This window comes from Parambassis ranga, chromosome 21, assembly GCF_900634625.1.
Source record: "Parambassis ranga chromosome 21, fParRan2.1, whole genome shotgun sequence".
Classification (NCBI taxonomy): Eukaryota; Metazoa; Chordata; class Actinopteri; family Ambassidae; genus Parambassis; species Parambassis ranga.
Window position 1 is genome coordinate 13,454,090 of NC_041041.1, and position 26,856 is coordinate 13,480,945.

Genomic DNA, 26,856 nt, shown 5'->3' on the forward strand with positions numbered 1-26,856 from the left:
ATTAACTAAAAATACACCATCGTTAAACGCTAGTTATTTATTAAAACATGATCTATAATTTAACGTAATATTATAGAATAATATATTTATAATTAAACCATAGCATATTTAATTCGCCTCCAGCCCAGTTGGTGGCGCAGAAGCAGAGGAAGACCGTTCATGTACTCGCTAAAGAAAACAGAGAAAAGCGTGACAAAGGTGATGTTGTAGTTCTGCTAAGAGGAGATAAGTTTCAAAGTCCAGCTTGCACACCAAAACACAGAGCGACAACTTAGTGTGTTCGTTCGACAGAATGGCTCAATACACTCGTGTTTCCGGGTCTGTTGGTTTGATTACTCTCCAAAATCCTCCTGTTAATGCACTCAGGTAAGCAGAGGTCTGAACCACAGCTGTTTTGCACCACGATGACTACCGAGTACAAATTGTATGTATCTTTTGTGGAGACATTACATATGCAAAAGCTTTGCTAAACTCGAACAGAAAAAATAAACACATACGTTTGTGCGACCAGAGAGAAAAACAAGATTTTGTTTAGATAAATACAGTGTGTAGCCAAAAGGCGGCGTTAGAGGAAAAGATAAAAATTTACTCAAGTACAGTACTCGAGTTTGGGAGCCCTCATTTTTTAGCCTGCTTTCAACTTGTTCAGTTGAATATTGCTATTAACTATTATTAACATATCAGAGACAAACACCCTTTTGAGGACAATTTAATGAACCAGTCATCTTAATATGCAAACCTCACACAGAAGGGCCCCAGGCAGCAGGTAGGTTCTGCAAGGGACCAAGCCAAACAGGCTGCACACCATCAGCCTGAGACAGAATGCAGCGCAGCAAAAAAATGTAATTAATCATTTACTCATGACTGAGGGCATGCTGTCTATCTCCAGAGCACCTCGTTCACATCAACAAAGTAAAAACACATACAACACACAGGTGTGGTCTGTTTTCCACTGGCAGCTCCAGTGGAGCCCTTGGGCTTGCTCAATGGCACGGTTGGCACCTCAGCTATGGTAATAAAACAGAATGACATTTTAACTCACACATTTGTCCTGTTTGTTTTCTAATGTTGCTGCCATCACCCTGTTTTACAGGAGCAAGATCCATATATAATGTATGTGGTATTTAAATAATGCATATCAGCTGAATTTAACAGAGTTCATGATGTGCTCAACTTGTTTATTTCAGAGTTTATCGGAAATGTGTTGCAACAACATCTCTGTTTGTAATTCATTTTTTCATGAGAGGGCTTTAGTTTAAAGAATGTACTCCTATTTATGCCCAACCAGTAACAGTGTAAAGGGTAACAAAACATGTCATATGTCTGTTTTTCATACAGTGCTGCAGTGAGGCAGGGCATTGTTAACACAGTGCAGAGGGCGCTCAGTGAGCCAGAGGTGAAGTCTGTGGTCATCTGTGGCCAGAAGGGAGCGTTCTGTGGGGGTAAAGACATTTGTTTTATTACTATTTCTTTTATACTTGTATACTTATATTGTGGTTAGAAACCAAATACGAACCAATCACAGACAACATCAAATAAATAAAAAAATGATTGCACTGAGATGTATTGCATTGTATTGCATGTTCACACTATAAATAAAACATATACAACTAGTGCAAATAACATGAAAAAATGTAACTTTAAACCTGCACTAGGTTTATTGTTAATCAACCTGCCTGCGTCACACAAGAGAATGTAAAAACTTTTTAATAAAAAAAAAAACAAACAGACTAAAACTATTGATTACAAAATAGTCACTGATCTGCATATATTTTAAAGCCAGTCTTGCTTTAGAGGCACATATTACAATATGTTTTATCTTATCGTTCTGTTCAAATTACTGATCACATCTTCAATTTTAATGTGTGTAACAGGGGCGGATATCAAGGAATTTGGGACAAACATGTCCGGGCCTCCATTGGTACCAATGATCCATGCCATCGAGTCTGCAGTAAAGCCGGTGGTGGCAGCCATAGAGGGGGTTGCTTTAGGTGGAGGCCTTGAGTTAGCGCTCGGCTGTCATTACCGCATCGCACACTCTAAAGTTAGTACGTGCTTTAGATCTCTCTGTTTGCCTTTGTGTAGCTGCATCATTGACTGAGACTTATACATGTTGCAAATGACTGAATTGCACACATAGTCCAGAGAAATAATCAGTGGTATCCTATTTGCCCTCTATCCATCGTATACCTTCTAACTGTTATCATTCATTTAAATGATATATGAGGTTATTTACATCTTTTATATAAAGAATGCCTTGCGAACCCTCACTGATCTGTGCCTTTCATTCTTCACTCTTTGTGTCCATTCAGGCCAGACTAGGGCTTCCAGAGGTGACTCTGGGTCTTTTGCCAGCTGCGGGGGGAACTCAACGTCTGCCAAGGCTCATTGGTGTCCCAGCTGCCTTAGACCTCATCACCACAGGTAGCAAGGATAGGTTTACTTTGTTTGACTTTTACAGAGTTAAAACAGGTTTTAAGGACAGTATTGGTAAATATGAAGATGTTACCAAACATCTTTATCTGTTGTTCTTACAGGATCCTGTGTGTGCACACATTTTATATATTTTAGTTCCAGTTACATATTAGATCAACATATACATGTCCTTAAATGTAATATTCTGTTGTCGCTGCCTTGTCAGAGCACTTGATTGTAGGTAATTCCTGCAGACATATGCAGTTGCTATTACAAGCACACATGTGACCAGCAGAGGTCAGCATGTGTTAAGTTTTACTATGCGCATCATGTAATTCACTGCTGTTCCTAATATCTGAAATGTCAAACTGTGTCCAATTCATCTTTTTATAATTTTTTATTTTATTTGCAGTATTCTTTTTCAGATATTTGATAAAGACCTGAATCAAACAGTGGATGTTGTCATTATATGGAAAATGTCTTAATGTCAAGTCATATGATTCATCATCTAATCATTTAAAATGTCACGTCACTCATGTAGAGCCTTGATGACAGTCATGTCTCCCACAGGCCGCCATGTGACTGCCACCGAGGCACTGCAGCTCGGAATAGTGGATCAAATTACTGATCACAACACTGTTGATGTGGCTGTGAAGTTTGCCTTGAGTGTTGCAGGTGAGATATGAATTTTGAAAAGAGCACGCTGTACTCACTGAATGTACTAAAATACATTCTGTCTTCACTGGTTTAAAAATTAACTTGGTGAGAGGAAGAGAAATTCCTCCCAGAGCAGTTATTTTAGGCATGTCGGACATCAAGAAGTGTCGACATGTAGGTTGTGGAAGTCAAAGGAAGCAGAAAACACAGCAGCCAGATCCTCTACCACAGAAGCCATGAATGTTTCATAGCTCTGTCAGATGTGCTCTGATGTCTTCACTGCTTTTGCTGTATTATTCAAAAGGGCGAAAAGGGACAAACTTTCCTAGAATATTAATAATGGGCCTTCACCAGTCATTTAGGAGGATGTGAGGATTGCCCCGTGCACGTGAGTCCAACTCAGTTACCCACTGAATGGGCTGCGTAAGTGTGCCACGTCCCTGTGTCTGTGTAAAGAATAAACCTTTCAGATGCTGACGGACAGCATTAGTAGTCCAGCTCTAATCTTTTTTTTCACTGCTAATCTTTTTTTCACTGTTATTGTGCAAAATTATTTAATAGCAGCCATTTATATATATATATATATGTTGCGTATATATATATATATACATATATATGTATATGTATATATATATATACATATATATGTATATGTATATATATATATATATATGTATATATATGTGTTAGAAATGCCACATTTTGTAAGGCTAAGCCAGCTCTGTCCACTTGTTTCCCTTCTCTGCTAGCCTTCCTTAGCCAGCAGACTCATTGTTGACATGAGTGTGGTTTTAATTTTCTCATCAACCACTTGCAAAGAAGCACCAAATCTGACCAATATCTGCTATATTTGTATTCATTTGAGTGTTTGTGTGTGTTATATCCCACTGTGGACACCTAGCACCCACTCTGCTATGTTGAAGGTGTATTTTACTTTGGCTTGCTTCTGTAGAGCACTGGTTGTTCCACAGACTTTGACTCCTCTTCATGATGTTTCTATTACTGTACTGCAGGCTGAGAGTTTCACTGATGTGACCCTGTTTGTTGCTAGATTTCTTGTCAATGTCAGCTCTTTTCTAGGCTGTTTTAGCTTGCAGGAAGTGTGTTAGTGCATATTATTCTGTCTTTAGCAAACAATCTCACTACATGTGACAGTCCAAAGATGATAGCAGTCTTATGCTTTATACAAATGCTTTTCCCCCCACACTATACTGCCAAGATGACTTTGAGTGGGTGAGGAAGTGAGTGTTGTTTGTAAAGCTGAGGCTTAGAGTGAGTCAGACAGAGAAGCCAACAGCATACAAGATGGGAGATTTGAGGAGATAGGACCAAAGCTGTGGAGATTCTGACAGATACTCCAGCCTAAGGTTTGATTAGCAGGAGTGTTAAGTGAGGACAGTGTGTGTGTGTGTGTCTGTGTGTGTCTGTGTGTGTGTGTGTGCATAAAAATGCAATCCAAGTGTGTGACATGTTTGTGACACTGCGATCTGCAGATATATTTAGTCAGGCACATTGCACACAGGTCACATTGGTAGATATTTATGCAAAACAAAATGTGCACTTAAAATGATGCACGTGTGGCCTCTTATGCACACCCATCCCAGACACACATGCACACACATGTACAAATTCTGACGCTGGTGACGAGATTAACTTTTTTACCCCAGTTGTCGCAACATCTGCCGGCTACATCTGTCAGGATAGCCAGGATTCCCATTTGCTGCACAACAAATCCACAGCTCAACCATTTACAGATTAACCACTGCAATAATGCTCCTCTAAATTACACTGGAATCACATTGCACTGACACACAGCACCTCACTGACATTACATTGTAGACAGTATATGTATTTAACTGTGTAACCAATGATTCTTCATCTACAATATAACGCTTTAGACAAAATTCTTTGTTACAGGAATTGGTGGATATTATCAATCAGATGTGGCTGCTGTCCCTTTAAGGTTTGCCATGGTGACCCAGTTTCTGGCCCAGACCCACGGCTGAGTGTAATTCAGTGGAGCTGTGAAGGATTCTGACTACTGTCTCATGTAATCATGTCAGAGGAGACAGCAATGGGAATTAAGATGCTTTTAACAGGGTTTTAGAAGAGTGGCCAGTTTCTTCACTCTTATTGTTCCCAGACTTACTGTAAATCACTGACGGGAAAATACTGTATAGTAAAGTTGTGGGACCGTTTATTAAGTCTTTTCATGTACCTCCACCTGAAGAATTGCTCTGGTATTGTATCATTGCTCTAAAACCCGAGAACCACAAAAAATCAATTTCCCCATTTTTACTCACACAGTTGGAAATTTTTTTTTTTTTTGCCCGGAACCAAATTGTTGCTTTTCATTAGGTTTCAGATGTGTGAAGGTGAACCGTAGCAGTGCAGTGGCAGGGTCCCTGCGATTATCTGGAAATGGTCTGTCAAATCACTCTGCTTGCAGAAGCCACTAGTCTATCTAGTGATTGAGTGGACCAGTGTGCCTGAAAAACCAATTATACCCAAACGTCCTGAGTGCTGGCTGACAAATTTGAGAAATTGGGTTAAAGTGGCACAAATGGAAAATAGGAAGCACTTTTTAGTGTAGAAATGTAGTTATGCAAATGGATAAATGTCACTACAGTGTAAATTTCTTGATTTATTTCTAGCTGTCAAAAAAGTCACAAAACTAAAGAGGTCATTTTTTGTGTCTCTTTCAGGGCAGTCACTGGATTCCCGTCGCATCAGCAGTTATCCATGTCCACGCCACTCTGATTTTGATGCTTTGTTTGAGGCAGCAATGCAGAAGGTGCATCAGAGTGCCCGTGGAGCCATAGCTCCGGTTGCATGTGTACAGGCAGTGCGTGCAGCCGCCACCCTGCCCTACTCTCAGGGTATGGAGAGAGAGAAAGAGCTGATGGCCACCCTCTTCACCTCAGGCCAGGCCCGTGCTCTGCAGTACTGTTTCTTTGCCCAGAGAGCCGTCGGCAGGTGGAGCATGTCCAGTGGAGCCCGCTGGGACACAAGCAAGCCCAGGCCTGTACATAAAGCAGCTGTCATTGGTAAGAGCTTCAAGCTTTTAATTTCTACGTGTCCTCAGCTTTCAATTAGCACAAGCACACTGACTCATCAGGCTATCTGTGTGGCAACTCCAAATTCATGTTGCCTATGGAAACTAAGCCTCCATTTAGTTCGGCTGAGTTTTAATGGATGAACTCACTCTCCCCTGCAGGGAGGATTGGTTGTATGACAATCTGGATATGTGAAGCTCAGCAGCTTGTGCATTAAAATTGCAAGCTTTGGAAAAACTTTTTTTCAGTAAGTTGTCATTACATAAAAAGGTCTTACTTATTTATAGTTGTATATGTTATTCATTCGATGTTTTGATTGTATTTGAGTGGATTTTGGGAGATTTCTGCAGTAACTCTGTGATTTTGCCCTTCTAGGTCTGGGGACCATGGGAAGAGGGATAGCCGTGGCACTTGCACAAGCAGGTTTGTCTGTGGTTGCTGTGGAGACGCAGGAAAAGCAGCTGATTGAGGCAAAGCAGGCAGTAACTGGCATGTTGGAGCGAGGGGCAAAGAGACGGGGGGTGACTCCTGCTCTTGACAAGATCACTTACAGCCCTAACATCCAGAATGTAGCAGATGTCGACCTGATCATTGAAGCTGTGTTTGAGGACATGGCTCTGAAAGAGAAGGTCTTTAAGCAGCTGTCTGCTGTGTGTAAACCAGGCACATTCCTCTGTACTAACACGTCAGGCCTAGACATCAACAGGCTGGCCTCTCAAACCTGCAACCCAGAGCTGGTGGTTGGGATGCACTTTTTTGCTCCTGCCCATGTCATGAAGCTGCTGGAGGTGGTGTATGGGCCACGGTCATCTCCTCATGCTGTGGCCACTGCCATGCACCTGGGAAAGAAAATAGGCAAAGTCAGCGTAGCTGTTGGGAACTGCCGTGGCTTTGTGGGAAACCGCATGTTGAAACCATACCTGGAACAAGCTCTCTTCCTTTTAGAAGAGGGAGCCACACCTGAGCAGGTAGATCAAGCACTGGAGGAGTTTGGATTTGCCATGGGGGTGTTCAGGATGTCCGACCTCTCCGGGCTTGATGTGGGCTGGAGAGTCAGGAAGGCAGATGGGCTGGTGACTTCTGATGCGACCACAGGCCAGCAAGCTCGAATCCGACAAGGCCACAGGTACAGCCCTCTGGGAGACCTTCTCTGCGAGCAGGGACGGTTTGGTCAGAAAACAGGCAGAGGATGGTATCAATATGACAAACCCGGAAGTCGGGTAGCAAAACCAGACCCGTGGCTGCAGAACTTTCTGGAGGAGTATCGAGCCCGACATGGCTTAGTGGTGCGCCGCATAGACCACCAGGAAGTGCTGGAGCGCTGCCTCTATTCCCTGATCAATGAGGGCTTCCGAATCCTGGAGGATGGAATAGCTGCAGGACCCGAAGACATAGATGTCATCTACATGTTTGGATACAGCTGGCCCAGGCACCGCGGAGGCCCCATGTTCTATGCGAGCATGGTGGGGTTGGCCAGAGTCCTGGAGAGGCTGGAGTATTACCACCAGGCTCACCCTGATGTGCCCAGCCTGCACCCCAGCACCCTGCTCAGGAAGCTTGTGGCTAATGGCAGCCCACCTATCCACAAGTGGAGGGAGGTCATCAAGAAACTCCACAGCCAGCTTTAAACCGCATTCCAGCTTTAGTGTGTGCGATCTCATACCTCGATCAATATTAACATATGCTGCATGCTTCAGGCTAATTTTGTTTGATGTTGGAAGAGGCTGAATATTAACACTGAGCTACCAGTTTATTACACTACACAATCAAATGTACAAATCAGAGCAATGTTTTTTGGACGTGATCGGAAATACAAAGGTAATGCAAAAGGTACCCAAGGTACACAATGTGACGACAGGGCAAAAAATGGGAACAATACACATTGATCAACAGTTATTTTATAGTATATTAAAACCTCCATCATGTGCAAATGCAGACTGAATACAAAACATAATTTGAATCAACCGTAGATAAACTGTAATTAAACTGTAGAGTACATACAAAGATTCAAAGAGGTTAAAGTGTAGAATTGTATCATAAATGAGAAGAATATGGTGCACTTAACTCATATACTGTATACCTGGAAGGCCACAGGAAAACAAGGAGCTCCTCTGGAGTTTAGTGGAGGCTTGATTGTTTCTATTGATTGTGTGTTTGTTTGGGTGGACAGCATACTTGAAATGTCTCTGCATAGTTTGTGAGAGCTGAAAGAAACACCTCTCTACTGCTGTGTCAAAAAAACAGAACATGCCGGCCTTTGAAGCAAATCGGTGTACGTCATTATTTGAATTCCTTAGATTGTATGGATGTATCTATTAAATTGCTAATTAATTATAAGCAAAATACTAAAATACAAAGATATGAATGTGTTGCTTTACTTTTCCAAAGGAGATTTGCAGTTTGTTTTGATTGTACAAAATGTCTTACTTTCCTGTCTTAATTATGAATAATGTATTTTTTACTATAATGTACAAGATGACGCGATACTTAAATAAAGACATTCTACAGCCACATATTGATTTTTGTGTTTTATACTACCATCCAGCAGACATTAAAACGTTATTCTGACCTTTAATTCAGGTACGTGCTTTGTTGCATTTCATTAGTTCCATCAGGGAGACTTGTTCTTCCTGTGCTGTGTCTTCTGTTGCTGCTTTCAGCTGACTCAGCTGCAGCAGTGACAGAGAGCTGAGGGAGACGAGCAGCTCTAAATTGCTTTTATATAAATCAATGGCTCATTCTCAAGGAAAATCTCAGCATTAATGTTGAGATGTTGGGTGGGCGCCACCTAGCGGCGGAAGAAGACTCCACATATACATTGAACAGCTGTGTCTATAGTGCTCCATTTAGCTGCACTGTTTCTGAAAACTCTTTACTGCTTTTTGTAGGTGGATGCATTTGTTTGAATCTAAATAGTTTAAATGTGACATTAGTTAGAACTTCATCGTGATAAAAAATTCACTTTTTAAAACACTGCTTTTATGTGAGCTGGACATGAATTTGCACCTTGATCTTTTGAAGCTGACGGAGGGGCTGATGAAAGCCCGTGTGTCTGTTTGAAGTGCGCAGAGCAGCTGTCTGTGTGTTTGTGGACTCCTCCCGTTGTGTGATGAAGTTCAGATGCGCGCCGTTGTTCCGTACGCGCGTCACCAGCAGAGCACAGAGGAGCTTCCCGACGCGAGAGGGGAAGATGGAGAGGTGTGTGGGTCTCGATCATGGGAGGCTCTGAATGTGGCTTTAGACTCTGTTAATTGACGCCCTGCTCCACTTTGACGGGATATGCGGCCAGCCTTTGTGTAACCGAGCTGCTCTGGATACAGAGATCCAGCGCTGTGTTTCGCGTCTGAAAAGCTTCCTGGGCTGCGTGGACCGTAAACCTCGACTCGGTCACTCCCCGACGTTTATGTTGTAGTTTACTCAGACGAGGCTGTGTGTGTGTGTATTTTTCTATCCGGGAGATGTTGGCATGGCCACCTCGGGAGCACATAAGTGTCCGAAGAGTGAGAAGTTGGACGAGGCGCAGGCTTTGGCCAAGAGCTGCGCGGGGAGACCAGACTTCCTGCCTTGTGATGGACTCTCCATCTGCGCTACGCACAGCCACGGGAAGTGCTTCAAGCTGCACTGGTGCTGCCACTTGGGCTGGTGTCACTGTAAGTTTGTTTTTCTATGATTTAACGGCCAACACAATATTCTGGTTAATTTATTGTGGCAGGAGTTAACTCTTAAACACCACTCCTGCACAAAATCACTGCTCTAAACTTAACTGATAAACAAAATACATGATGTGACAAAGGTTTTTTGAGGGAACATCAGCTAAATTTATTTTCTGTATTTATGTCTATATTTATTCAGTCAGTCAAACTTTATCAAATATATCTTGATCAGAGCCATACCCTCAAACAGACACTCCTAAATTATAAATACTTTATGCTGTCTAAACATGGAGGTTGAACACTTCATAAGATTCTGGGTTAGTTGTGTGTCCAGTTGATGTTTGACACAGTCTGGTGACACTGACATCACACACTTGAATCATCACTTTCATTTCTCTTTTAGAAGGAATCTTGTGATGTACAGTGTTGGGTGTTTTTGTACACAAATCTAATGAAAGGCAACCATGAATAGACCGCGCACCAAAGCCTGGCCCTCTTCTGTGTGCCACAACCTCCCACGGTCGTCCTGTAACTATTAAAAACACATTTATTAAAAGAACATTGGCGCTGGGTGCTGTAAACTCTCACCAGAGTAGCAATAATGTATTAATCCACAGCTGAAAATAGTCCTCAACAAAATCTCAGCTCAACAGCTCCTGCTTTTAGTAACATGTAGTGTCTGATTTTATCAAATTATAGCCTTTTAGTAACACAGCTGTGGTTTTTTCTGACCCATTTTTTTTAAAGATCTTCAGTAGGGAGGAACTTTGAAGAGCTTCTGGCTAAGAGCAGCAGACAGGAGGTAAAAGGAGGAAAGTACCAGACTTAACACTGTTTATTTCATGGGATTTGTTGATGTGACACCAGCAGCGTCCTTTAAAGCAGATTTTCGATGTTATGACTTCAACATCATCTCAGCCACTGGCAGAATGTATGGTGATATTAGCTACTAATACTGGAGATATGAGGAATATGATGATCATAGGGAGTGGACATATTTTTATATTTGTCTGGCTAGCTTCCATGCTTCCATATGAAACAAATGTGATTGGCCTTAGTAATGTGGTGTTTCTTAAGCACAGAATGTATTTCACAAACTGGTTACCAACAGACAGTGCTGCTTGTGCTGTGTAAGTAATTTTGAATAGGAGTTGGAGCTCAGTTTAAGGCGGCTGTGGCTGTGGTGAGAACGTGATGCTCAGGTGGGCTCATCGCTATAGCTTGGAAAATGGCTGTGTTATGTCAAACCCTGATCTTTTCTTAAACTTAACCAAGCTAAAGTGAGGTGACAGTGATGGACGGGTCATGAAGCTACAGTCTGACGAGGGGACATGAACTCCAGCCTCCTAATGGAGAATCACTGTACCACTGTGTCCCCTTTGTTTGACTTTACAGCTCGCAGTCAGATTCTTCTCTAAATTTGCCCAATAACCTTTTTCTGACGATGTTCTGTAATAAAACTGTTGTCAGTGTATATTGGACAACAGTATAGGCTGATAGTATCAGGCTGATATATTGACAGTACTGTGAACAGAGCACCGGGCTGCAGCTCCACTCAGACGTGAATAATTTTCTTTTCACTCTGAGAAGTGTCACTGACATTTTGAACATCCGTGTACCTCAGACATTTCTCTCCATTTGAACCTTTCTCAACCTGACGCCTCGACACCACCACAGAATCCCAATGGCTGAACCTGACAGGAAGCCCCTTTGTGCTGCCCCAGTTTATCCCCCATCACTGGCTGCCCTGAAAATCCTCAGATCAGTGTAAAACACAATCACCATCTACTCTGCACCAGTCACTCAGGGCTTATAGTGTGCAACTGCTGAAGTCACATTGTAATCTTTGCTGTGTAATCATTGGATTTAGATGCCCGCCTCCACCCGGACTGAGCCAAGCGATTTGAAATATCAGATGTGGCAGAAAAATGATGAATTCTTTCCAGTGTTTATTACACGCCACATCCAGCAGTTACAATTCCACGCAAAGGCCCCTCACTGTTACATCATTGGTAAACATTTACTCGCTCCTCCTCTCTGCTTTGAAATATTCACCACTCCAGCTGAAAAAGTGCCACAAAATGAACATCAAGCCTACTCATCACACGATTCAGCTAGAGGAGAATGAGCCAGCTTCGTCATAATGGAGCTCCTCACCTTTTCATTGCTTCCCACTGCAGTTCACGGGTTCCCCTTTGCAGGACAGGCATGCACCACAGTGAAAATAAACCAGCTTAGACTGCTGAATCAGGCAGAACGGGGCACCCAGAGAGAAAAGTACACCAGCCTGCTTCCGCATGCAACGCCTGGCTGCACACCACTGTTAGGCTCACACCCTTCTTCCTAGAGATGCATAATAATGCAAAAGAGTGAAATGTTGTAACGCCCTTATCTCATCAAGTTTTCATTTTCAATGCGCCTATGACTGTCGCCTGGAGTATAAACTTGCTCTGAAGCTGATAATTGTGCATTCACCATGGGGAGCTTTGCTAGACCGCCTTTTTAATTACATTTTTAATAGGTTCCCAGGAAAACAAATACAAAAAAATAGTGGCTGTGAAGGAACATTTGGCTCACCATTTCAATTCTCAGACGCAAATTATTTCCATCACCTCACCTGTTGAAGCGGTGTGGGCTGATTACATGATGTGACATCTCATATAGCCTATCTGCCGCTGCAACCTGAATGTCTTCATAACGCCTTCTATCAGCTCTTAAAGGAGACACCATTGCTTCAACTGTCCTTCAGCAGCTTCCACTTAGTTGTAGCTTTACTGCAAAGCTTGGCAGATAAAATGTGGAAAACTGGAATCGGATGTAGGTGGAGGCAGTGTTCCCAGCTGGTGACAACATCAGTCCAAGCCTCTCATTAGCAGTAATTAGCTGTGTTTAGTGTCACCGCCAATATGTCATGTCTGATGAGAGCTTTTGCTCACAGCAGCGCTGGAACCACCTGGTTCTGAATGTGCTTCTCCCTCACTTTATTCTCTACTAACTGATTACAATTACCAAGCACAGCAATGAATTACTCATTAAGAAAGTCTAACAAAGTCCATAATGAGTCTTGAACAGTCTTGTCAGTCTGCTTGTTCTCTGTCAGCACTAATTTCCAGAGCTCGAACTTGTACTCCACATGTAGACAGAAGAAAGTCGGATCTTCCTGTCAGACTTCCTCAGTAGTCTCATCTGTCACACCGCACAGCTGTCTGCAGCTTGCAACTATTTCTAAACTATTTCTATAGAGGTTTATTGGATATAGCACTGCCTTATATTGATTGATTTGGTGACCAGTTCAAAATTTACTGCAGTGCTAAATCATAAAAAAGCTTCAGCTATTATTGAAGGATCAATACAATGTCAGCACAGGCCTGAGGGGATGCTTTTGATTGATTGTTCATGTTTGGAAACCACAGCAGTTCAATCACTTGAACTGCTGATCTGTCAGTGAGGGAAGCAGCGTGGCAGCCATAGCCCAGAACTTTGTTCAGAAGTTTGCTCTCTTCTTTTAATGGGTGGGATTTTCTCAAGCCTGACACTGGGTTATACTCACTTTCTTAACTGAGACTGCTGAAGTTTAATATTACTTACACTACATGGGGAGTGATTTCCAATCAGGGCCAATAACTGGAATGGCCACTAGAGACTGAAGATACAAGATTCAAAAAACCCAAAACCTTTATCCTTTTTTTCGTCATGCTTGATTTTGAACGTGGACTCTTTGCATAAATGTTTCTGAAAATTTCATATTGCTAACACCTATTGCTAACAAAACAAACAAAAAATGAAGAAATCGTTATTGTGGCATGGTGGTGCCTAAACACAGTGGAGTCAGTGTTTATGTTATTAGTAACGACAGCGCTTTTCCTACTGTGTAAAAAACAACAAACAGAAAAACAACCCCGTTCGCAGACAGGTCTATAAAACATTTTGCTGTTGGAGAGCACAGAATGGCTGGAAAGGATCATTACAGAGTGCTTAGCAGATCATTTCTTGTTCAGTATTGACAGGAGGAATGAATACAGTGACCATTATCTCTTTCTGGGTCCATAAATGAATGAGCGAGTTGTTCAGACTGAAGAAAAGAAGTACAATTTATTGATGAGGTTTCAATGAGAACTTCACCAGTATTACACCTCAGTCTGAAAAACGGTAATTGATAAACCACTTTGTGGCTGACAGGGAGATTGATTTATTGCTTATGGTGATATGTCGTATGTCGTACATTTATGTCCTAGTGCCGTTCTGAGCATTTTATTTACATGTGCCGCATTGTCTGTAGTTACACTTCCAAAACACTAGTTGGCAGTGGGGTGTCTGAATTTTCTCTGATGTCTGGTCACGTGGAAATGTGACATGTGTGACGTAACTAGATGGAATTGAAACAAGCTTTGTTCAGCAATGTGCACTCCTGCTATTGTGTGAATACACACAGATTTGTTTCTGTAGCCGGGACAATAACTGAGAATGCTGTTTTATAAATGAGAGAAGTTTGTCTTGTTTGTGTTTAAAGAGGTGAAAGGGTTGCTTTTAATCCAAATCTTAATATTTTTCTAAAAATCCTCCTGTCTGACACCTGTTTATATCTAAATCACCTGTTTACAAAATACTAAGCAATCTCTGACTAGACTGTCTGCAGTTGAAGTGCATGGTGGGTAATGCGGGGCCGAGTTTTAACAAGGACAAAAAATTCCATTGAATGATTTCTGGTATGTGACATCAATTTTGAGATGGTTTTCCTTTGTGAATGTGACAGTGTTAGAGAAAACAGTGGAGTACTTGTTTACTGTGCACAGGAAAATGAATCCAGAGGCTGTTTCACGATGGCTTACTGACTCAACAGTGGATTTCTGAGTGGCTGTAAAATGCCTCTGCCTCTGGAGGCAGGGAACAGGAAACAGGAAAAGAGTCTCACATGATGCTGGGTCAGACCATCCTCCTCACTGAAACCTGAGACTTGTGTTGACTGCGGCAGCCTTTTGTTGGACAGATTTAAACATAAAGAGCAGCGGATGTGTGAGCGTAGCTGTATCCACTGGCCAACTGGGTGCAGCAGCTGTTATGAAGAATGAAAACAATCTGCTAAAATAATTGGTTTTGTTCACAGAGTATTGCCAACATGCTGCTTTGAACCTGTGTTCTGCTTTTAGAGAATCAGTCTGCACATAAAGACAGCTGGCTTCAGCTCAAACATACAAAACATCAAACTGAGGGGGCTGTTAATGAGTCAGACAGCCAATATCAAAATGACATAATTGGTGTGAGATAGTCATGTTTGTTCATTTTGATGAAGCAATTTCAGTCTATAGGGGGTGAAGAGTTGGGTGGAGTGATGTTTAAAGCTCTGTGAAGGAGAGTGAGAGACTTATAGGTCTGCATGCAGTATTTTCACACAGACTCTACCTCCTCTATTATATCAGAGCGTACAGCATTCGGCCAGCCATGGACCCAGGAGAGAGCAGAGGAGGCATGCAAGATGGAGAAGGGTGGGAGCACTCCTTCACAGGGCAGTCAGCACCTCACAAGGACTCCTACTTCCCTTTTGAACTCTGAATTCCACCATAAATATCTAATCTTCTACATGCTACTTTATCTAAATAATGTCTAGAAATGTCTTTGTTTTCCTGGCTGTGAAAGATAGACGAGTAGAGTACCTACCACCTCTTAACTACAGACAGCCTACTTTCATAATTACAGTTTTGTAATGAAAAGCAGTTATTCCTTTATTAACTTATTTACGTCTCCTTTAGTTAATGATCTACTGATCTCCCAGAATGCCTTTCATCAATCCCCAGTGGACTTGCTGCTTTTCGCTAGATTTAATTGTGATGTGTTGAAAGGGCTTCCAGACGAGTCATTCTGTGACCAGTGGCTGGTTATTCGGGCCTGCTCTCAGTGGAAAGCATTGTGTTTTATTCTGAAGAAATAACTGAAAACTGTGACATTTACTGATGTGTGTTTTTATAATCGTTTATAATTGTTGTCATCGTTTGGCCAGTTAATTACAAGCACTAAAACACTAAAACACAGTACAAAACAAAAAGAAATGTGTACGTCATAATCCTCACTATTAAATGATAACAATGATACATGTTCAATTCCACAAATCCCACAAAATGACCAAAAAAATGTTATCAAATGTTCCTGTGCAGACAAAGTCTGTTAAAAACTCCATTCCTCATTCAATGTTTGTCCAAAGTCTATTTAGCACATCAGTGAACCACAACATTGCACTGGTTTCCTCGTTATAACAAACTACACACACATTCTCTCATGTTGTTGTTTTTTTTAATATTGTAATCTAAGAACTGGTGAATTTGGCCTTTTCTTTGTGAGAAGATCTGGTCATTGTTAGGATGAAGGCACACACACACACACGCATGGGGGTGGGGGGAGCATGTGCAGAGGCAGCCGAACAACTGACACTGTCACGCTTCAGCAACTCAATATCAACATGGCTGCAGAGACAGAGTTCACTGGCTGCCTCCTACATTCACTCATCGTTCTTTATGGTGGATGCTGGGGTTGTTGCTTTCAGCATTTGGCTTGCATAGTTTAGCCTAATTATATTGCATAAGGTCTTATAACATGTATGAATGGTGACCTTTTATTTTCTGAAGTAGGAGTTAAAATCAGTAAACAAGAAAAAACTGATGATAAACACTTCAATGGAATATTTGTCTCCTTGAAATTGATTCTTTTTAAACTAAAAATTGCAGTAGAAAAGGCCACTTTCACCTTCTCTGTTGTCTACTAGCTTGCATACAAATACAAATTCTCAAATGGTTGTTTTTCATCTCTGTGTGTGTTATTGGAAAAAATAATTGCTTTTATGGGTTTAGGACTCATTTCTGTGGAACATCATTGGTCTGCACTCAGTGGTTTGATGGTTTGTTTGTTAGCTAGACCTGCTTAGCACTACTGAGAGGATATAACTGTGTCCCAGTTGAGGGGCTACATCCTTCAAAGGACACATTTCCAGACCAACCGTGTCACTGCACTGCAACTATCTATTTACAAAGGCTCCTTCCAAGCAGCTGACAAATGCCGCCTTCTTTTATACATTTCCCAGGATTCATTGCACACCAGTAACAGCTGGACTTTTAACAATAGAATATTGCAGACTCCACAAACTGCACAGGAGACAACAGGTTGCAGACTACAGTGCTGATCGATAAACAGGAAGTCTTCCACAGACTAGACTGTTCCATTTAACAGTGACCTTGCAGTCTATGAAGCACAGACCTCTATAGGCCATGTCCTTTTTAAGACACAGCTAATTTCCTGTCAGCTAGCAATTTAGCCAATTTAGCCTTCGGTCTGCATATTATCACCATGCATGTGTGAGTTTTCTCTGGGTCCTCTGGCTTCCTCCCACATACCAAAGACGAATATGTGTTAGGTTGACTGGGGACTCTAAATTGGCTGTAGGTGTGTGTGACTGGTTGTTTGTCTCTATGTTAGTAGACTCACAATGACCCTGTAGTACAAGAAAGAGGGTTAAGAAAATGGATGGATCTAGCTCAGATAGTTATTCATATGTTGTAATTAAACCTACATGTGTTCCCTCATTGCTAACAGCATCCTGTATGTATCCATTGAATATTTAAAATCTATGTTTACCAGCCAAAATGCACGTGTTTCTTTCACATGAAGATTGTCAGAGCTGCCTCTTCTTTTTGCCAGAATTCAGTGCGAGAGATTAAACACACACATACCGGTCTGTCCTGAGGGACGCACAGACACAGTGATATTTCTAAGTTCAGACATCTTGCAAATTTACAGACAAGCTGAAGACAAGTGGTGCTGGTGTAGCGTTAGCTCCATATGTCTGTCTGTTTTTGTTGCCTCGCTTGTGCATCTGCCTGTCCCCTCAGTATTGCTCTTGGTATTTGAAACTCCAGATGGATGAATGCAATTAGACGTAATATGCTAAAAACTAAATGTCAACACATCACCTTCTACAGCTTTAGCTCTCATTTGTTTGTCGCTATCTTGTGTGCCTGAATGGGCTCGTCTCAGTCTGAAAACATGGACCATCGAGTTTCTCTCATTAAACAGAGAACTGTCTCCCTCTTTTGTCTGCCTTGACATTAGCCCCTGCGGTTTTTATAGTGTACAGACAAAAAATCCTCTTTTAATCACTTCACATGGGTCATTTGTGTCATTTAATATCGAACTGGTTGCATGAATCAAAACAATTTCTACGTCTGTGCGGCTGATGTGTTAATCTAATATTGTGTGCGCTAAAAAAAAAAAAGTCTCATCAGCACTACAAACTCACTTTGCCCATTCAGCAACACAAAAGAAAGCCACTTCCCTACTTTGAAGTAGTTTGATGTTTGCAGTGTAACCTGGGAAAAGGTTTTTGATTGAATGGATCCCCCAGCCGGTGAAACAAAAGACAAGGACACAGGCCTGTCAGCTTTCTGTAGTTTTTCTCCTGGGAGCCGGTTAAACACACAGCCGAGCTACAGTGTTCAGGCAGCATGGATCAGAGTTAGAGGCAGTGGGCTGCAAACGATGAGTAATATTTGGGAGAGGTTATTTTGCAGCATCACCACCAACATGGAAAGACATCGTAGAAAGACAAATCTATGGTCTTTGAGTTTAGAGTTTATATCATCAGTGACCACACCCTGAGTTTTGAACTGTGGAAGTTTCATCTCATTTGAATCTTGAAGTGTTGAACTGTCCAGAATCGATTGCCTCTCTGCACTGAAAGAACTGAAATTAGAGCACGATTCTCTCTGGGTTTTTTGTTTCTTTTTCCACTTTTGGCAGAACAGAATGCTTTTTGATGTGAAAACTGCAGCTGAAAGGACAGCTTAATGGGTTCATCACAGTATGATTCAGAAACTGTGTCCTTGGCTAAGAATGGCTGACATATGTATACATGTATGTTTATCTTAGGCCTCTTATTATTATTATTATTATTATTATTATTATTATGCTTTCTTAGCTGTGATGGCTCACAAGGTCAGGGCCACGTGTAATTTTATGTGATTTTTATGAGATGTTTGCTGCAGTCATAAAAGGTTGTAATTATATCTGCTGCTGTGATTTGCGCTCCACATTTTATTTATTTAAGCCTCTGTGTTTTTCTTACAAGTGACATTTCATCACCTTTAAGCTGAGGTTAGCAAACAGTATTTAAATATTCAGCCAACGTGGAGCAGCATTAACATTCACTGGGAGTTGTGTTTTCTGTCTGCCTGATGAATTTAATAAGTCTAATGTTGTCTCTCCCTATAACCCAGTGATTGTTTTTTACCAGTTCCTGTGAAAAACATCTGACTCATTAGCTGCTTGACTTTGTGTGTGTAGTTTGGTGTTTGGCAGGTAGTGCGCTGAGTTTTTAGAAAACAGCTAAGAGAAGAAGATGAAAGAGCGTAAACAATGAATCAAACACTCCTTAAGAGCTGAGAGGAACTGCAGGTTACTGCTCGTCCTCACAAGGAACATGACAGTGATAGTTACATTTTCAAGGTAAATATCAGTGTTTCTACAGAGCATTACGTTCTCCTGTAGTCAGATAAATAAAGAAAGACAAAAAATGGCAGAGAAGCTTCTTGCATGGTAACATGTGAAAGGGACTGAACTAAGTTCTGATGTCTAAAACTAAGGGTTAACTGGCAATCAACATATTTTGTCTCTATGTGTTGTCAGGTTCAGGTGTCATTTTAATGTGTTGTTAATGTGTAGCAAATTTCAGTATTGATAATAAATGAGTACACTATACTACAAAGTGTGTGACCTTTTCGGTGTGAAATAACATGATCCTGTTTTGTCATAATTAAACTAGGTGATAACAACAGTGACCTTTAATCTTTCACCACCAAATTCTACTCCATCCTTGTGTCTATGTGAATAATTGTTCCAAATGTAAAGAAATTCCTTTAAGGAGTTTTTATAAACCTTCATAAGTGTAAAATAGATATAAAAATCATCCTGATATTTTTTCTAATCTCTCCACCTCTAGGCAAGTATGTGTACCAGCCCATGACCAATGTGTGCCAGCTGCCCAGCACGGCCGTGCCGCCTGTCGGTACAGAGTGCAGTAACACCATCGACCTGTCCGTCTCTCTGGCTGAGCGCTTCCTCAAACTCGCCCCCTGCTTCCAGTCCCCACCTCACCTGGAGTCACCCAAGTACTGCGTCATCGCAGACCTGTTTGTGGACGACTACATTGTGAAACGCATCAACGGGAAGATGTGCTACGTGCAGCGCCCCCCGCCTCCTTTACCAGAACCCCCTCGTCCTCCTACTCCTCCTCCCCCATCTGCTCCGGAGACGCCTCAGAAGCCCCAAAATCCCAGTCAGCCTCGGCAACCGCTTAAACCAACACCGCCGACCCAACACACACCTGCACCTGTGCAGCCGGCACAGCAGGTGTACAGTGAACACAAACACCTCTCCCCTGTGGATAAGATAAAAGGCCCCAAAATGGACCACTGCTCCTCTCCGTCCAGCTCAGAGGACTCCGGGATCAACGCCCTGGGTCTGCACTACTTGGAGTCCTGCGAGGAGGAGAGTGAGGAAGAGGAGGACGACGAGCTGAGCACGGATGGAAACTCCAGCCCTGGCAGCCTGTGGGATCAGGACGACTGTTCTCTGCTCTCTCCATCCAAGTCTGTGATAGAGATCATCGAAAAGATGGAAACAACTGTGTAACAGGCATCGGCTTGGACGCCATCTGTCAGAAAGACCCACAGAATCACACCACAGAGAACAGCGTGCAGATTTATTTTACATGAACCAATAGGAAACAAACCCCCCCTGTGATATTTCAGCAGGGCTTTCCGGGTTGTTTGGAGTTGAATTTGTTTTACTGCAGGTGGCTGAGGACTGTACGCCTACAATCACACACAGCCTCTCCTCTGTCCACATCCCCTGCATGGAGTGAATTTCTAGAACTTCATACAATAAAGAAGGAAGCACAAGAATATCAAGTACAGCACAGTGGACCAAACATGGTAAAAAAAACATAGAATCTAGATTAGGTGCACTTCAGAGAAGAGAATTTTAGGAGGCTTCTCTTTAGGTGTAACTGGAGCTGAATTATGTGCGTTCCATGATGATAATGAGCAGTTAGGTAATTCTTAGTGTTCTCCAGTCTGTCAGACTAATTCAGCATTGAAGTGGCAGATAAGCATGCCATTCCCTGTTCAGTGGTCAGTGGCTCCACCCACACATATTAGTAATTCTGACACTTCAGCATAATAACTACAAGGCCAGCTACCTCTCATGGGCCTATAAAGCACATCAGCCTTTTAACCCATTAATCGCTCTGCTTGGAGCTGTTGGGACACACCTGCTTCTAATAATTCAAAGATTTCTGGCCCGCCGTCTGTTTAATTTTTACTGACACCACCACAGGCGGAAGGTAGGTAGATAGGTAGGTCAGTGTTTGACAATCAAGGATTACACAGAAGCACATTCCTATATTGTACCTACCAGTGGGGACCAAGGATGCTCTTTTAAAACCTGTTTATCAGACATTAACATATTACTCCTCTAGCCGCCTTCGCTGGTCATAAGCTGGATTGAACTGCAGTGCTGTTCAGGGTTAAGTACAACATGACTTGTAGTGACATCCACTAGCAGCCAAGAAATTAAATACACGGATGTGTGTCTGGCACAGCTGTAATGACAGAAGTAGGAGTGAGAGAGTCAAAGGAAGAGACAAGATGCAGAGGGAATATACGCATATAATATATACATAGAACCTTATATAACAGTAGTAATAATAATATTAATAATAATACCTGCTGTTGAGAGTGAATTGTCTTTTAATGGAAGATGAGTTCAGGCTGAGCTGGAAAACGTGTAACAGTTATTTTGTGCTCGGCGGGTAGAAAAATGTCACTTAACGCACCTTTTCAAAAGGAGTTATAGAATTCTGAGTATGTTTTTTGATGTTGTGATTGACATGATACAAAATGAGGCTGTCCATTATTAATCTGTTAGGCACTTAGGCTGGGCTGGATATTTTTTTTTTTGTTTTGTTTAAATTTCCAGAAAAAGAAAAATCACTAAAATTCACAAATATGTATTGCCGCAACTCTATAAGCACTAGATGTTTTAATAGAATGTCATTCTGCATGGCTGCATTCATTGGCAGAAGTCCCTCATGTCAAAATCCACAATCCAATTAAACTAATTTTGTGATGTTCAAAGAGCAGACAAATCCTGTATCAATTATTCAAATAAGGTGTTTTCTATTCAGGGACAGCCTGCGACATTAGACTGAACACAGTCCCTCTTAATGCAGTTTAAGACATGCTTTATGTTCTTATTATTGTTATATTATTATTTTCATATAAATAAATCTTAATGAAACTCACTGTTTCTCTCTCTCTCTCTTGGTTGTCTATGGTTGCCAGTGTGGACATATTTTCTAAGATAAGAACGCACTCAAACTTCCACACGACACACAGATGACTAATGCACTCCACAGAGCGGTGGGGTAGCAGAGTACATTAAACACTATTAAACGGAGGCACAGATTCAGCCTTGGATGTCTTGAATATTTTTGGGCTTTGTTTCTTACATTGCTGACTTACACTGCATATGCACTGGAAACAAAATTTTAAAGAGAATATTTAAAACAAAATAAGGACAACGAAAGAATTAAACATACCATTTTTTAAAGCGTCATTAATATTTTCATGTGCGAGTCCTTGCAGTGGTTGGACTTACAGATCCATCCATCAGGCAAATTTATGTTACATAGACATCCACAGGCATTCATGATTGATAGATTAGTGAAGCATCCTAAACAGCTAGCCATGGATGGTGTCATGGTCCAGATGGAAGAATGGATTGTTGTGTTATTTATTAAATACAATGACAACACAGAGACCTTGGGTTGGACAGGGGGTGTTACTACCATAGTTACTATTGACTTCCTATTCCAGCCACTGGTATGAGGCGACACCCCAGGCTGGAAACCTGCTCCCTGCACAGTCCAGATTGTGCAAGCCTTTCCAGCAGATCAGCATCTATGATTTCTATGCCTTAGCAGTGTCTGTCATATTGTACATTGAAACCTGGACACAGGTAAAACATGGCACGTGCCTCCACTGCACGCAAGATACAAAGTTGTGTTTAGACTCCCTCCACCTCTGACACTTGAGCTTCTTCTTATTGATCCGCACCAGCGATAGAGGCAGTGCACTGTCAGTCCTCTGGGCCTCCTTCCCAGACAGTCTTCTCCACACTTTGTCTAGCAGCTGATTTTATGAGAGACCATGCAAGTGCCTTTCTCACCTTGACTGCAAGCCCAAATTGATTTCTCCATGCTTCTCTTTTTCCCTCTGCATTGTGTCTATCGATTCTTTGTACTCCACTAGCACAGAGAAAACCATGGCTGGGATGAAATGCTAATCAGTTTATATAAACGTACTTCACTCTCCTGCGAGGTGGATGAGGAGGAGGAGTGAATGTTATAGAGAACAGACAACATAGAGAAAGAGGAGGAGGAGAAAGAGGAGAAAACTGTGTGGAGGGAGTGCAGCGGCAGGCAGAGGAGGAGGAGGAGGAGAGGAAGCTCAATTAAAAGGGTGATGATGCAAGCACGTGTAAAGAGTTAGGACGGACTGTGCATCTGAGTGAGTGTGTGTGTGTGTGTTCCAGTCTGTGCAGACACACATGATTGTGTGTAGCTGAACATTTTAAAAACACTTTGCGTTCAAACTCAAATCATGAAGACGTCGCTCTTACTGCTAATCCCTCACAGCAAAGTCACTCAACTGGCAGGCACCTTGAACAGTGACAGCGTGCGCACACACACCAAAAAAAAAAAAAATATGCCCTTGTTCAAGGACTGCTTCACAGGCACAGTTGGCACAACTCGAGTAACACAAGCTGAGATGTTGTCACTTCCTCTTTTTTCCATTTTAATGTGTGTGTTACCTTCATGACAGTGACCCCTTTTAAATTTCAAGTGTTTTTTTTCTCTACAGGAGTTACAACACAAAAATCTGAACACATGAGAACAAGCAGGACTTGTGCTTATCTTTAATGTGGATGAGTGGATGTTTGTCGTCTGGAATCCAAATGATAATAATATGATATATTATACTCATTATCTCCTATATGTTCTCATAGTTTCGGGACATTTATTGCAGTTAGTGTTTCTGTGTCACCGAAAGGTTTTCAATTCCACTTCAGAGAGAGAAAGAGAAAAAACATTTTTAAACTGTACATCAAGATGAACTGCTACAGGCCCAAAAAGGTATAAAAGACTGGGGCTGGGGATGAATAGTCAAAAAAAGGAATTAGGTCTTTACTTTAATGGAAAACTTAAGCAGGTCAAAGAAAGATGTGATAGAGAATTCAAAGGGAGTTATAAATTTAGCTGATGGGAGTAAATTCCAAATAATATGAGTCAAACCAAGAGACTCTCTTTCTCTTCTCTATTGAAGACAAAGATAGAATGATATTTAACGAAAATATGACTATTGGTAATTCAAACAACTTGAAAATGGTATTAGTATCCTCAGCAATATGCACAGAGAGAAACAGTACATACAGGACACATTTTATGTTAAATGTTAACTAGAATTTTAATATGCTCAAAGGAGAAGATTATACACTTTTTGGATCATAGGCATGAAATAAAATACACATATTACATATTGTTTTTGTTCTGATGTTCATGTAGGAGTGCCATTGTAATATCTGAATGATGCAACACTCGAAATGTTGCTGCCACAAGAATTCATGTGCCAGCAGCATTATCTCATTTTCTTTTGTACAGGGTGGTTCAGTCTATCTTTGCTAAAGGAGCACACTTTTTTAAAGGAACCTTTACTGTACAACTTCAGAATATGATGCTTCTTTAAGTTACATGGTAAAAAGCATAAGGTAAAACCTGGAAGTTAAAGGGTTAACATAATTTACAGTTTGACAGCTCACATGATAGAAATCCATATCAGCTCCCTACAGGGGAGCAGTACCATATTGCAGACACACTGCTTCCTCCTACAGCCTGCTTCAACAGCAGCATTAGTTTCATTTCAAAGGGACCATTTATGTTGCTTTTACAGTGTTCTGTCCCTGTGATTGCCCTGATGGAAGTAACATGAAGCTAACTGGGGAAGCCACCAGCGGTGTGCTGATAAACAATCAGACACATGGTTTTGCCTTTGCTGTACTCTGTGGGTGATGGGGTTCTGATAAGCTCTATAAGCACAAAAGTGTCACCTGGAGTGCAGCGCTGCACTCCCCGCCTGTAAAATATTCATTACTTTTTTTCGTCAGTGTCTGCCCCAGTCTTTGAAATGGATTTGAGCACTTTTTCCTTTTAGACACAGAGCATGACTTTCCCCCAGCTAACTGCAGACAACAGCATTAAGCTTCAGCGTCGGCAGACAGTGCTTGAAAGTATTCCCATTCTGTTGCTTTAAGCAACTTGGTGATTCATCCTTTCACTACTTCTGGTGTGTGTGTGTGAGAGAGATAGAATGACTCACAGTGGTTTATCTTAATGTGATTAGCTGTCTTTGCTGCTGTAATTTGGGTAAACAAATAAATGTTTTAACACCTTCTGTGCATACTGTCCATTCACCACTAAACTGCGGGCGCATCATCGCTTAAATACCATTATTTACAATAACAAATGAATTAAATTAGTCAACACTGACATAATATTTCTCAGTTGAAAGAAAGCTATTGTCTTCTTACATCTCTGCCCTTTTACGGCTTTTGATGGTGGCCATTAACAGAGCACAGAGGGAAAGCCTGAATCTATCTTAATCACATCAAAGAGTCTGAGAATGTCGGAGAAGCCTACGCTGGCTTTCAAACTTTCAACTTTGAAAGCCAGCGTAGGCTTGAAAGCCAATAAAGAGTAAATTTAATTTTCATTTAAAAAATAATCAGGAAAGATTGAATGTTAACTGCAGTTATCAGAAACATGGTACTTTACAATATTTGTGAGCAAACGGGATTAAACAGGAGCTGATTTAACAGCACATAATTTACTTTGTAAGGGCTGAGTTTGACAACACGTTGTATTACTAGAATATTAAACATGTACCTGTGGAGAAACCACGGTGTCCTCAATTCAAAGGTCAACACAGCTAAAACCACTTGAAGAAAAAGCAGGTGGCCTGAGTGGGAAGGTGGGGGTTTCCAATCACATGACAACACACAGTGAAATCATGTCAATCCAGGCTCACCCTCAGAGTGGAATTACACAGAAACGTGACATCAAGAGGCTGTAACATCTCTGTTTCCCCTCCACCTGAACCATCGCTGGCTGATTCATCATGGATATTTCTCTGCTTAGCAAACACTCTGAACAGATGTGGTTCTCATCTATGAGAGTATTTCATAATGCAACCACTCAAAAATTGCATTGTTCTCTGTTTAATACTTTCTAAAGGGCTGCTGGAAATAGTGAGAACAGAACTAGGTCAACGCTGGACCCAGATTGCTTCTAGCCGATATGTCTGGAAAAAAAGGGACGTAAGCTTTTCTAAAGCTAAATGCTTGCTGCCTGTCAACCATAAAAAACACTGGTTTCGGGGGAATTATTGCATTATGAGGTTTTAGCCATTATGGCGCCTGAGGAGGAGCGATGCACATTCACTGTTCTATCTTAAAGGAAGAACCTCATCCATGACCTAAAGTACAAAAGCAACTACGGAAGTTGTTGTTCCTTTTTTTGAGTTTCCAAAATGTTACTGACTTTCTATCTAACAGCACACACACACACACACAGTAATTGGTTGTTTGGTGATTGCTGTTGTGACAGGTATACTTCAATCATGGCTGTGAGGCTATTCCTGGGCTTTTTCCTTATTTCTCTGTGAATGCCTAAGTTACAGTACACCCACACCAACCTTTGAATTGCATCTAAATAGAGGACATTACACCTACACCACACAGTGAGAGTGTGGAAAAGAAATGAAGGTTGCTTGTATTCTAGCTTTGAATTCTGCTTTCATATCACAAAATATTCAATCACACATCGCTGTCCGATAACAGAAACTCCAAACCATGAAATATTTAATGTCGACCTCATGCATGCACGACAACAGCAGGAAATACTTATTTGTGTTTGAAAA

General features: G+C 41.5%; 2 protein-coding genes across 2 annotated transcripts; both read left to right on the top strand.

The window, feature by feature from the left end:
- The first annotated feature begins 6 nt into the window (after positions 1-6).
- ehhadh (enoyl-CoA, hydratase/3-hydroxyacyl CoA dehydrogenase) lies at positions 7-8,641 on the top strand. Its single transcript, XM_028394505.1, has 7 exons — positions 7-366; positions 1,339-1,442; positions 1,875-2,044; positions 2,313-2,424; positions 2,986-3,090; positions 5,778-6,119; positions 6,504-8,641. The coding sequence occupies exons 1-7, from the start codon at positions 293-295 to the stop codon at positions 7,754-7,756; spliced, it is 2,160 nt and encodes a 719-aa protein (XP_028250306.1). The 5' UTR covers positions 7-292; the 3' UTR covers positions 7,757-8,641.
- Positions 8,642-9,281: 640 nt separating this feature from the next.
- zgc:162707 (UPF0524 protein C3orf70 homolog B) lies at positions 9,282-22,124 on the top strand. The gene is made up of 2 exons (XM_028394383.1): positions 9,282-9,778; positions 19,761-22,124. Exons 1-2 carry the CDS (start codon positions 9,595-9,597, stop codon positions 20,450-20,452), a joined length of 876 nt encoding a protein of 291 aa, XP_028250184.1. The 5' UTR covers positions 9,282-9,594; the 3' UTR covers positions 20,453-22,124.
- Positions 22,125-26,856: the final 4,732 nt, after the last annotated feature.

What these genes read in the sequence shown, in the direction of transcription:
- zgc:162707 (XM_028394383.1), top strand. Translation starts at nt 9,595, where the DNA reads ATGGCCACCTCGGGAGCACATAAGTGTCCGAAGAGTGAGAAGTTGGAC. An exon ending in CCACTTGGGCTGGTGTCACT is followed by an intron (nt 9,779 to 19,760) that starts GTAAGTTTGTTT and finishes CTCCACCTCTAG; the next exon opens with GCAAGTATGTGTACCAGCCC.
- ehhadh (XM_028394505.1), top strand. Translation starts at nt 293, where the DNA reads ATGGCTCAATACACTCGTGTTTCCGGGTCTGTTGGTTTGATTACTCTC. An exon ending in CCTCCTGTTAATGCACTCAG is followed by an intron (nt 367 to 1,338) that starts GTAAGCAGAGGT and finishes TTTTTCATACAG; the next exon opens with TGCTGCAGTGAGGCAGGGCA. An exon ending in ACCGCATCGCACACTCTAAA is followed by an intron (nt 2,045 to 2,312) that starts GTTAGTACGTGC and finishes GTGTCCATTCAG; the next exon opens with GCCAGACTAGGGCTTCCAGA.